Raw genomic sequence first — 13,747 nt, forward strand, 5'->3', positions numbered from 1 at the left:
TCAATAAAAAAGTCACATCTGCACTTTAAAAAAATCAATGTAAATTCATTATTGGTCTCTTTCCAAATAATTGATAAACCTATTGTTTTTATTCTTTTGATATGGGGGATGACCTAAAAGTTTAATTAATTAATTTCTGTCAAATGACATATTAGAGTTAAAAGACGAATCCTTTGCTTTAAACTGACCAAGATTTATCTTCAGTTGCCAGTAAATGACAAATTAGTTCAATAAAACGTTTTTTTCAATCTGAATTTAATCAGATTGAAAGTGAAGTTCTTTTGATGATGATCTAGGAAGCTTAGGCATACTGTTCCTTTTGTTGATTTTATCTGTTTGATTAGCCTGTTTCTATATTTCTTCATTTCTAGGAAAAATTAATTTTACAATAATTTCTATGTATATGTTTGATCTGTTAAAATTGCCTTCGTCAGACTTTCATATTTTTGAAAAGAATTACAATGAGCCAAAACAGAATATATAGATTTTTTCTAAGATGAAAGTCTGAGAATTGTTGTTGTCGATGAATGTTTCTAAAGGAAATTTTGCTAAAGCATGCACCTCATTTATATCCAATTACAGTAAAAAAAAGTTTTACGAGAAAATAATTTTCACACATTTTTGAGTGAGCTTTTAGCAAGACATTATTTTTCATATTAAAGAACCTTTAAAGTACTGTAATTTAAGAAATTATTGTAAGTTTTTTTATTATTACAAACATAAATATGACTTGGTGAGTATTGCAATAAAAATAACTCACTTTCTGATATCTGATACATATGTGATGTACTCATATTTTCCTGAAACGTAATAAGTATTCTAGCGATTTTGTTAATAATGGATGCACACAATTGGCCGTTTAAGAATCTAGAGAATCATGGGTAATTTCATTGTTCGTACCCCAAAATGAAAATAACGTCACGTCATTGGTTGAATTTCCATTTTTTATGACATTTTTAACCAATCACGACGTTTTGGTGTACACTTTTGAAAATATTACCCAGGATGCATTAGATTCTGAAACAGCGAATTGTCTCAATTTACAGTATTGAGTGGTGATTCTTTATTCTTGTTATTTTCATGCTATATCAAAAAACTTAACATACACACAATTGATGTGAAGAAAACACGAAAAAAAGAAAAAAGATTTAAGTTGCCTTATACTTGTTTGAAAAAAGATAAGTTTGAATATATTTTATTTTAAAAACAATGACAAAAGGATCAGACACAAGTTTTTAGAATTTAAAAATCTTCTCCATACTAAATTGATGTCTGATCATCACTATATATGTAGAGGTTCTCTTTTAGTTGGGCCTTGGTGGGCGAGTTGTCTCAGTAGTTCGGCTGAATGATAACTAGCCTGTCAACATTGTGGCGTTTGTGCTGTTCATCAATTTGACAATTATCATTTAGCTTAAGGATGTATTCTTCTGACATTTCAGTCTCGTTCAGTCTCGTTGAAATCTCGTTCTGGAATTATGTCTAAAACATGAGATACAAGTGTAAAATATGAATGAATTTAAAAAATGTAATAATCAAACTCAACTCTGTAAAAAAATTGGGTATTTCCAATGAGTAGTTTTTGAGTAATACATTTTTCAAATTTTATTACCAATCGAGTCAGTCTGTTTAGCCAAAATATCGAGAAAATAGGTGAGGGATACAAAAAATGATTTTACCACAAACATGTACATCCCACATCCCTTTTTTCTTTTCAAATTTCTTAGATATGAATGTTTTCAATCATTTATAACAAAGAAGTTGAAAAAATATGCAATTTGTACTTAAAACGGAGAAAAATCACAAATTTACAAAATTGACAACATGGTAAATTTGACACAAAAAAGCATCAAAATATGATAAAACTTTCTTATATTAACACCTACCTATAGTTTTTGAAATTAAAATTTATTCAGATTGGTCCCCTTCATCTTTATTGAAAGTATGACAAAAAGTTTAATTGTGGAAATGTGATTTTTTTCATGATTAGAGCCCAAAAATAGGTAAAAACTGATGAAAAATGGGAAAATCATGAAAATTGGGTACTTTCAAAGGGCCGTAGCAAAAAAAGAAGTGCACCACCGTATGATTTTTTCTTCACCAATTATTTTTTTACAGTCATATGAACACAAAAAACCGGTTTAGAAAAAAAGTTTAATTCTAGAAATTTTTTGCTCCTCAGAGGTGTACATCCTTAAATAAGGAATAGACTAAAACATGTCTTAATTTCTTAACTCTACATTCTATCAGAAACTTACTATTTTAAATATTGATTTGAACATTTTACTCAGTATGGTGTTTTGTATTTTCATTTCCTTAGTTTTTAAACTAGTTTGAAATCTAAATCGGTCATGTGAACAAAATTGCATGTTATTTCAACTTGTGTTGCCATAGCATAGGCAGCATAGATATTGATTCTTGTTAGGCTCTAATCATGTAGACAAATTTGCAGTATTTCATGAAAAAATAAAACTTAATTCTTTGTAGTTTTATGTTCAATTGTAAAGGTCCGGTTATTGTTGAATGAAACTTCACCAATTACAATGTAGATGATTGCTAAATATTCCAAGTATGAATTAATGAGAAAAATACTTCCTGTTACAAAATGCTGCATCATGGTCCTTCTGATTTGAGATAGACTTTGAAATGTTTTCTATCAATATGATTTACACATTTGAAATAAACATGCTTTGTAAAAAAATTGTAATGCTTATGAATTGCATGAAACAAATTATTACTTTGTGAGGTGTATAATCAGTAGACTATGCAGCAAAATGGGGAATGCTATTCCAGAGATAAATTAATGTTGTAGTTAAAAGCTTCATCTTATACATTTGCTGGTTCTTTCCAGGCACTCTTGGTTTCTACGTACCTGCCAACTTTTCAAAATTCCCATGGGGGTTTTATGTGCAAGATGGCTCTTTCAGTCTTAGAAAACTGCAATGGGGCCTTCAAATGTATCTTAATGTTGTTTTCTCGCTTCCTCATTAACTTTTTAATGCACATAACCATTGTAAAATTAAATATTTTGTTTAAAATTGTGGACAAAATTGCTATTTCAAAATTTCCATTGTTAGCTTTCATGTTGAAAACCCCCCGCAAATAGTGACAGTTGGCAGGTATGTTTCTATATCAATAAAACATACCTGCCACAAAATAGCACAATAGTGTTGAAAGCGATGTTAAACACCAATCAATCTTTAAAACTTGATTAAAAATCTTAGAATCTTCTTTTCTTAAGCAATCAATTAACCCAATCATCAGTTATACATTACTTATTTAAGTGTGATCCAGAACCTATAACCTTAACACCTCATTTCCTTCGTTACACACTGATATTTTTATACTTTATGTAAAACAAGTAATCATTTATGGAGATGTAGGGAGGTGAAAATATTGATTTGAAAAGAATTACTTGTTTAGCAATGTAATTGGATACATATTTCAATTTGTTATTGTTGTGATGTTTTTTTTGTTGGATTAATCTATACCCAACTTCTCCATTTTAATCATAGAAAAGATTTTGATCCATTAGCGATTTATGGTTATGTAAATTGTGATCTGCCAGACAAAATTTTGTTTGTTTTAATTGTTTTGCATTTGTCATTTCATGGCCTTTTATAGCTGTCTATGTTGTATGAGTTTTGCTCAATTTTGAAGTGCATACAGTGACTATAGTTGTTAATTTCTGTGTAATTTTGGTCTCTTGTGGGCAGTTGTCTAATCGACAATCATTTACAGGGCTTCTAAAAAATATTTTTGCCAATTGACAATCATACCAAATCTTCTTATTATGCCTACCTAAGATAGTACAGGGGCATTATGCTTTCTGGTCTCTGCATCTGTCTGTTCTGTTCTGTGTGTTCGTCCGTCCGTCCGTCCTGTTTCAGGTTAAAGTTTTTGGTCAATGTAGTTTTTGATGAAGTTGAAGTCCAGTCATCTTTAAATTTAGTACACATGTTTCCTATGATATGATCTTTCTAGTTTTAATGCCAAATTACATTTTTGACCCCAATTTCACGGTCCACTAAACATAGAAAATGATAGTGCGAGTGGGGCATGCATGTACTGTCGACACATTCTTGTTTTTATATTTGTATCGAAACACTATTTGTATTTATTTTAAGTTGAGAGTGGTACGGAAAATGTTTATTTTTCTATTTTAGTAATGAAATCTAGCATATCTGTCAGCATTAGCATTAAAGTTGAAGATAAAAATGATTGATGTTAGAATTAATGAATTTTGAATATCATATCATTTTTCATTTCTCTCTTCATGCAGAATAATAGTTTGAAAAATATATCATTATGATATTTACAGAAAAATTAAACTGTTTAAACAATTCTACTTTGGAAATAAATGTGCAGTGATGCGGAACAATTAAGCAGAAAATGCAATTAGAGATGAAATTATCAAATGAAGCTTTATATTTTAGTCAACTTTGAAAATTTTGTCAGGCAAAACAAAAACATTTAAAATTGTAACCATTGATTTTGTAATTAGCATGACGATTAAAAATCCTATTGATAAATTATCATCATATCAAGACTATATATTCAGAGCATATTTAAAGTTGTTTGCAAAAGTACAATATTTCTTCTGACAGATCAATTGATAACTTTATTCCATATTTGGAAGCAATTTTTTCTTCAACGGTTTCCCCGGAAATGAGGCTGTACTTATAAACCAAGTCAATTTTTCATTTTCTATTGATTTACCTGTACTTTTTTAACATCTTACTTTTTCTTTTTACTAAAGATTGATGGGTCTAATTATCAGTCTGTAGATTTTAATGATGGCAAGCTCATGAAAAATTGCAATTTATCTTTTATTAATGTTTTATTTCCTTTTAGCCTATAAGCACTCTCTTGAATTTAACTACTAAAAGATATTTAGTTTTTCTGTTTTCTCCAGCCTCTATATGGTAACACAGCTTCACATCTTTATTGATCTTGTTAACCACAAAGACAAGCTTTAGGGTAGATCTTTCCAAATCTTTTGGGAGCTTTTATTATTAATGGCTTTTCTATTAAAAAAATAAATGTTATCGAGGGATAACCACCATAATCAAAAAACACAAAATAGAATTAATTTGATCAAAAGTAATTTAGTCAAAGGTATAAATTTATAATTGAAAAATATCAATTTGAATGTAATTGATATAATCTATATCAAGTTTAATAATTAAACAGATGAAAATTTCTAATTATAATGTATTGTGTATTTTAATGTGTCCTTTTTTGTAAGTTTATTTCACATATTAAATATTTTCACTAAAAGATCCATACTATAGATGATCAGTGATATTGTTTCATGTATTTTAATTACTGTAAATTCAGAAATTAATGCGAGGTTTTTATTATTGAGAAAAATGCAACTGAGTTGTAAACGCAATAATTTAAACTCGCAATTTGAAATAATTTATATGAATTTAATAGGATTTTTCTCAAAATCGTAAAAATTAAAATCACATTTAAGCCTAAAATGACAAAATCACAATAAAAAATGCACGAAATAATTTTTGAATTTACAGTATACTATGTATAATATTGAAACTGTCCAATTATTCATATATCCTTCATTTCCAAAGTTTTGTAAACTTGGATATTTCTTTGAAATATTTGCAATACAATCATTTCATGTAGATAAAATCAGTTTTTATTACGAAAGACGTACAATTTAATAATAAAAAAACATAAGAGATCAAATAATCACAACATTATACTTTTATGATATGATATACTTTTATGATATGATAGTTACAAAATGTTTTGCCCTCGCTGTTTTAAAGCTCAGCTTTTTATCAGAATCTTAGTTTGCATTTTATTCTATTTCATTTTTGACAATGAACACTGTTTTCATGTTTGTTCCTCATTGGTTAGTTTTCTCATCTTTTTTTTTTCATGAATAGCAATTTTATACAAAAAACACCGGATTCATCTGACCATTTCCAACATTGTCATTGTTTTGTGTTTCCGTATTTAAATTATTTTCTGTCGAGCTTTCAGAATCATTATCTGTTGTTTTTGGTCCTGAATTGATGGAATTGAAGCCACTGTTTGTGCTTTTAGCTTTTGCCATGGCGGCATTTCTTGTCATGACTGTTATCTCCTGTTCGGTCAGCGTATGCTGCCAAGAAACAGCTCCTTTTCCACAGAACATTTTTTTAAAAGCAAGTTGAAATTGGCTGTTTCCAATGGCATACAGAAATGGATTCACGGCAGAGTTGATATGGCTGAGTAAAATGGCTGCCAGTAATAGTTTATAAGGATATATGCAGTTACTTCCCTTGCAGATCAGGGATATACTGTTTAGGATATGAATTGGCAGCCAACAGAGGGCAAACACGCCAATAACCACGGCTAAAGATTTAGCTGCTTTTACTTCTTTTGCAAATTTCAGTTTCTGCTTTTTCTGTGCATTTTGATTCGCAATTTCTAGCGCAGCTATTTTAACTAGTTGCTTGCGAACAATGTAATAAATGTACACATAAATCAAAAACATGATAACTAGCGGTGACAACACGAAGCCAAAAAAGTTGAAATACACAATATAATTCATGTCTATGACGCTGAGAAATGCACATTTATTGTCTGCCATTGGACCAAGGTTCCAGCCGAACATTGGAGTAAATCCAACTATCATACCAGCGATCCACGCTATAATGCTTATGATTATTGCTACTTTAATGGTCAGGTGCTCCTGATAAAAATATGGACTTTTGATAGCGATGAATCTTTCAACAGCTATGGCGCACAAGTTGAAAATTGAAATTTGGGTGAATACAACAATTACCGAGTTTGTGAAAACACACCACATGTAGTCAGCAGGGAGTCCTAAGTAGCTGAGAGCCGCTAGTGGGGAGACCAATATCCCTACCAGTAAATCAGCTAAAGCAAGACTCCCAATGAACGTATTGGTCACAGTTCGTAGTTTCATGTTTTTATATATTGCTAAAAGGACCATTGTGTTTCCCACAACAGAAATTGCTCCAATCACAACCTCTAATGATATGTACACCTGTGAAGTTGTATCCATCATAAAAATAAATGATTTTCTGCACTTTCAAGATTTCATGCAGATTTTGAAATAAACAATTCTGGTTTTCGACATTTGATCCTAAATCCGTTTAGAATCCTATTGATTTCATAAAATGTTTGTTGTGTCATGTAATTACAAGTCTTTGTCAGTGATCAAAGCAGCAGAATAAACATAATGCAATTCCTATATTCTGCTCCGTTGACAGATGAAATTTTAGCCTGTAAACATAAAAATAAAATATCATTGTTTTAGTGGTTCTTGTGGGAGAATTTGCATATAAATGTTGTTTCTAAAGGGTACTTACATTTCAATATGTTGCAGGGTTGTCCTTTGTGTTTTTAATTATTACTCTTTGATCAGAACTGAAGGGACAACAACTTTTGATACTTAAAAGCTTAAAATAAAGATATGAATATAATGCGGGGAAAACAAATTCCCCAGAGCTTAAAAAGATTAAATTATTTTTGATCGTGTTTATTGGTATTATAATTGCTTTGTATTTTGAAGGTTGTTTCATTATCTGTATATTCAGGTTTGAGGACTTAGAAACAAGGAATTATTTGAATCTGGAAATATTTTTGAAATCTGAAAAATTTATAAGAAATGTATGATGAAAACCCAATAAAGGAAGGTTAGCCATGCATGCAAGGCTAAAGGGGGTTTGTTAGTTCATACTGAAATATCAGCAAAAGTTACTTGAACCTTTGACATGCTTGCATGACCAACTTTCTAAATTTGGCTTAGTTTTCATCAAACATTTCTTAACAATATTGCAGATTGTAAATTATTCCAGGTTCCAATAATTCTTTAGAGTCAGAGATGCTTTTGAATATTGAATTTTAGTGTCAGTGAAAATTTATCTGCTAAATGACATAAAAAACTAAAGTGGTTTAAGAAAAAATATGTCACATTTTACAATGATTAAAATCCAGATTATTTATATGTTTTACATTGTCATTGCGGGGCCTTTTATAGCTGACTATGTGGTATCGGCTTTGCTCATTGTTGAAGGCTGTACAGTGACCTATAGTTGATAATTTCTGTGTCATTTTGGTCTCGTGTCATTTTGATCTCTTGTGGAAGGTTGTCTCATTGGCAATCATACCACATCTTCTTTTTTATATTATCAAATTTCAAAGAAGGTTATAAAGGATAATGTGCACAAAAGAAGGTAAATAGAATAAATTAAATGCATGTGATAGTATATGCCTTACAGTGACCTTGAATTGTTATTTTCTGTGTCATTTATTGTCTTGTGGACAGTTGCCTCATTGGCAATCATACCACATCTTATTTTTATAAAAAAACATAACATATCAGGCTTTAACTGGACTTTTCTGTCTATTTTGATAAAGCAAATATAATATAGCAAATAACAGCCTTCATACAAATTTAAAACTAACAACGTTTCCACAAAAAAAAATATTTTTGAACCCCAACTATCTAACATATTAAGAAAATTAAGACATAGAAGAAGAGGTAAAAAATGGAACTGAAAAACCTGAGATTCTCCATATTTTATCAACTGTATGTACGGAATTGATCTATTACTATTTACCTATAATTCACTTCTTATTGTTATTCACTTAATTTTTTTTCATTAAATGTCAGGATGTGGTTTAAACAAAAACTCACTTAACTGCAAAACTTTATTTCTCTTATGCACAATTATATGCATTAAAGGAGATTGATAATGTTTATGTAAGCAATTTTGTAAAGTATGTCATTATGAAATATTCTATGATCTTATAACACTATGATTAGGCTTCCAACACCAAGAATTTTGTTTTTATAGATTTAAAAATGTTCATTACGTTATTAATATAAATTGTTAGATACTAACACATATTTCTAATCATTTACCTGCATGTTTTATATATCCTGGTCAAATATGTTCTGTCAAAATTGACCTGATAATTTTGTTAATGTGACATAGCCCCAAGGTATAAACTAATTTGACTTTGAAACATAATGCTTTTTGTTTTTGCTTTTTGTATTTTACGTTTTAGAAGTGCAAAATGATATAAAAGATTTTTCCCCAATTATTAAGGAAGGTAAAGGCCCTTTTGGACTTGAAATTTACCTGTATTGTATTATATGAGGAACAGCAAAAATTAATCTTGGAGTTTCCTAATAATAAATTACCTGAGAAAAATAAAAAAATTTATCATTTTGTTTCGCTTGACATAGCCCAGTGTAAGATGAAACCTGTTAATACTAGATTTATTTTCCTGTATTATAATTAAGGAATTGTAATTCAAACTCTTTAAAATTTTCCTAATTAAGTACATGCAAGACTAATTTCAGATTTTTATCCCTATTTTTTTCTGTGGTTTACCTTAGGAATTACATGCATAGAACATAAAATACGTTTAATGAATGGAAATAAAATTGGTTGTTTCCAAGCTTTTCCCCAGTTTTTAGCCTTAAAAAAAGATTGAAAAACAATGCCTGTTTTATTTCTTAAAAAAATTGGAATTTAATATATAGTTAGGATGAAATATTGTGAATTCTAATATTTCTTGTATGTATTCATAATAGGTTCATCATCATTGTTGTTCCTGTAATTAGTTATGACATTCCTTTATTCTGCACATTTTTTGGTAATTTAGAAGATATAACATTCTTGTAAATGTCACTTTTTAGCATATAGAACAACTGTGCAGTAATTTGAAGTGAAAAAATTCCAATAGGCCAGTTCCAATGATTTTCCTCCCCCTCTTTCTAGAAAGTTCATTCTTAGTTTTAATCATCTTTAATCTCACTTAGCATTAATTGATGGAAATTTAGCCAATGATCCAATTTTTTTCCAAATTATTTTTTTTGTCTGTAAATATTCATAAAATCATCTTATAAAACCCTTAGGATAAAAGTTCTAAAATATTTATATATTTATACAGAAAAAGTGATAACTTACCTTTATGAATTAATGTGATTACAGGTAACGAGAGATACGATTATTGTAACATTGAAAATAAATACAGGTTATACAGTAGTGGGCGGTGCTCTTTAATAGGTCTTCCTACATTGTATTGGTAGAAATGACTGCCAAGGGAGGCTGTTTTGGACATAAACAAATTCAAATATTGTTAAATCGTAGCTTCTCTTAATATATTGCATTGGTAAAAATAATTGTCGAGGGAGGCTGTTTTGGACATAAACAACTTAAAAAAACGTTAAATTGTAGCTTCTCTTGATAATTTGTATTGGTAGAAATAATTGTTTAGGGAGGCTATATTGGACATTATTAACTTCAAATACTGTTAAATCGTAGCTTGTCTTGGTACAATGTCAATGTATTGTATTGGTAAAAGTAACTGTCGAGGGAGGCTGAACTGGACAAAATTTGTTAAATCGGTAGCTTGTAATAGACTACTATTGAATTTGATGCTAATAGTTTCATCAATATTTTAAGTGTAATTGTCTTATTTATTTTGATATTATACTTATTGACAAATTTTGATTAACTAGGGATTCATAAGAATTTGTTTGATACAATTTTTGTTGATTTTATGGTTAAACTCTCTTCTTGCATATCTGTACATTAACTGTCAATGTATTTTTGAAGTCCTTTCTCTTTAGATGTTCCTCTTTATGGTGAAATAGCACTGAACATAGGATTTTTGATTGTCTCTCAAATATATTTTGTTTTAAATTTTAGGAGTTAGTTTTGATAATTTTTTTATTGACAAAAAGTGGATCAAACTTGAGGGTTCTGAATAATTGACAAAGATTCAATAACAAGGACATCCTGAACATTTCTTTATTAAATTGCTGGTATTTTTCTAAAACCAAGAAAAATTTAGTAAAAATGAATTATTTCTAAAGAATGGTTACAAAACTTAGGAGTATGTTTTTGTTAAGGAGATATTCCAAATTTTTTACAAACATGGGGAGGGGGGGGGGGGGTAATCTTTTCAAGCAAAACATATGTCCCATCAAAGAATAAAATGTCAAAGTATATGAAATTTTAGGTAAATTTCTAAAAATATGACCTCATTTATCTATAATTTAGCACTTGAAGGTATATTCTCAATGCATATATGAATTGACAGGTTGATGGAAAATTTTCGTAAAAAAAGACCACTGATGGATCAAAACTATTATTTGGCTATTAGAGAGTTGTACTTAATACTTATAAATGGAATAGGAAGCAACTAAAAACAATTTACTCCCTCAACAAACCAATCACCTACATAGCCCATGCAAAGTTATTCAGGTGTAAAGGAGTATCAATAGAACACATTATTTAATGTTTAATGCCGATTGAGAATTGCAACATGATTATTCATGGAATTAAAAAAACTAGGATTGCTATTTGCTTGGAAAGAAGACCCTATACATAAGAGTATGCAACAAATTGATTCTACATAATTGTACTTTAACAATCGTAACAGAAGAAATTATTAATCTTTTCACAACATTTATTATTCATCATATCATGATGTTTATCAAAAGCTTATAAATGTAGAAACAATGAATGTATAAGATAGGTAACTGGCAAGTGGATAATAATTCAATATTATTCTGATTGATATCAGAAGTAGATAGTCCCTGCGGTATTTTCATATCATAATGTCAAAATGACATACCTGGTGTATTATATATATAAGACTAAAATAAGTGATAATGTAAATCCCCTTTTTTCTTTCGGGCAAGGTCATGCTGGAAAAGGGGCACTGCTAAAATATTTTCAGATTTTATTTTTATAACCTTAAAAGTGCTATTATATTTACCTGAGCAAAATTCAGTCTGTTTATAATTGTATAGATATTTTCATGTCAGGATTCCAAGACTTAATCTTTGGCCCTTATATAAGTCTGATGATTTTCTGCTAGTTGTAGTTTCTGATGTAAAAATTTACTTGCGTAATTTTGCACCAATTGGATACTGACTAATCTAATAATTTTATTTTTTCCCTGTTAATCCATTGAAATTTATACATCCACTATGTGCAGTTTGTTTTTTATTCGTAACAAACATTTAAAAACAATAATTTCTGAATTTACAGTATCATCATTATAATATCATGTATGTATGTAAAATATGTGCTTCATGTTTTTTATCGTTTTTTTTTTTAGTTGGCAACAGAGATGCTTAGATTGTTTGATCCTACCATGGAGCCACAGACAGCCCCACCAGAAGAAACTCTTAACCTGATACCAATCTACAGGAACCCTAAGATTCAAGGAGGAGTTTTGCCAGGTAATGACTATTCTTTATAAAAGTGCAAAAAGTTCCCAGATGATAACAGTTTTTAAAGTGCAGTTGACGACTTATACCATGCATATTCCAAATAGCAACATTTTCATTTTTACAACACCATCAGCAAACAGAACTATTGACTTAAAGGTTGTTTGCAAATGTTCTGTTTTTAAATGATACTAAATCGGTCTTAAAAATTAAAAAAAAAAATAGAACAATATTTTCTAGGAAAACTTGGACCCAGTAAAAATTTCAAGCATTCATTTGATTGTATTCAAATATGATGTGTTTATTTATTTGCAAAAAATAATCAGTTTGAATCTCCCTGGAAAAATCAGCAAACATGATCAGAATTGTACGATCAAATTAATCGCTTGAGATCATAGATATTATAGATTACAATACATTCAACACTTTTAATGATATTGTTATTTAAGCGTTGTCATAACAAATACTTATAACTGTGGCAATATTATACTTTGGCAACGACCTTCAAAACTAAAGGATACAAAACGACCTTCAAGAAGTTAGTGCTTAACTTTTTTAAGTTTGGAAACTTTTTCTGGTGATATAATAAGGTATAAAACCCTGATAAAAGAGGCTTATCATAAAACTACATTAGAGTTTATAGATCGACATCTTATAACTCCTCCAACATCATAGAAAGGAACATTGATAATTAATAAGATATCATCATTAATAAAAGAGTAAATCATCTTTATTATCTAAGTTTTAATGAAACAGATGAGACCAGAAAACAAACTACCATTTTTTGGGCTTAGTATTACCTGAATATAGTAGCAAATGCTAAGATCAAACAAATGCGATCAGAATGAAACATCAATACCCAAAGGCATCGCTGTAAAGATGTGTGAATAAACTTTGCTGAAGACAAATAAGAAGTAACCTAGCTTTAGATTTCATGTCAAGCAAGTTTTGATTGGCATTTTCAAAGATCTTTGAAGTTTTGTCTTACAATGAGTTCAAATTTATACAGGCTCGGCTGTTCTGAAGAACTTTGAAGTTCAGTCTTACATGAAATCCAATTTATAAAGGATTCTTCTCTTGATTTAAATAAATGTTCAGAATCAACTTTGAACAAATTTTAGTTTTTAGATTTAGACTTCATGTCTACAGAATTTTGAGTGTTGTTTTCATTAGTTTGTCTTACATAATTTCCAGTTGACTTAGGCAAGCTCTTTTAAATAAAATGTTCAGAATTAACTTCAAATAAATTTCAGTTGTGGCAATGTCTTCTGTTGTTTGAATATAAAAAAGAAGATGTGGTATAATTGCAAATGAGTCTTGAATTATTGTAAAATCAGAAATTGTTACATGCATTTATTTACTGCTTTTTTAAAAAGAATGAACAAAACTGTGAGTTTGATTAGTGAGATTTTATGAAAAAGATTTTCACAAATATATGCTATTGATATCAGAATCTAGTTCTTATTATTGCGCATTAAAAGTATTAACAAAACATCACAATAATTTCTGAAT

The 13,747-nt window shown here is 29.3% G+C and overlaps 2 protein-coding genes across 3 annotated transcripts in view; one reads left to right on the forward strand and one right to left on the reverse strand.

Moving 5' to 3' along the window:
- The window catches only part of LOC134711199 (cilia- and flagella-associated protein 61-like), a 42,170-nt gene that overhangs the window by 20,949 nt on the left and 7,474 nt on the right, over window positions 1–13,747 (forward strand). For both annotated transcript variants that reach the window (XM_063571652.1, XM_063571653.1), the window contains exon 23: window positions 12,124–12,247. In XM_063571652.1, coding sequence (XP_063427722.1) covers window positions 12,124–12,247 — 124 coding nt within the window. The remainder of the gene's footprint in view (window positions 1–12,123; window positions 12,248–13,747) is intronic.
- On the reverse strand, window positions 5,756–9,013 carry LOC134711210 (adenosine receptor A1-like). Its single transcript, XM_063571678.1, has 2 exons — window positions 8,906–9,013; window positions 5,756–7,260 (listed from the first exon to the last, which is right to left on the reverse strand). Exon 2 carries the CDS (start codon window positions 7,040–7,042, stop codon window positions 5,918–5,920), a length of 1,125 nt encoding a protein of 374 aa, XP_063427748.1. The 5' UTR covers window positions 7,043–7,260; window positions 8,906–9,013; the 3' UTR covers window positions 5,756–5,917.

Source organism: Mytilus trossulus, chromosome 3 (genome assembly GCF_036588685.1).
Source record: "Mytilus trossulus isolate FHL-02 chromosome 3, PNRI_Mtr1.1.1.hap1, whole genome shotgun sequence".
Lineage (NCBI taxonomy): Eukaryota > Metazoa > Mollusca > Bivalvia > Mytilida > Mytilidae > Mytilus > Mytilus trossulus.

Bases quoted from the DNA above. Each gene is read 5' to 3' on its own strand.
- LOC134711210 (XM_063571678.1), bottom strand. From the start codon at position 7,042: ATGATGGATACAACTTCACAGGTGTACATATCATTAGAGGTTGTGATT.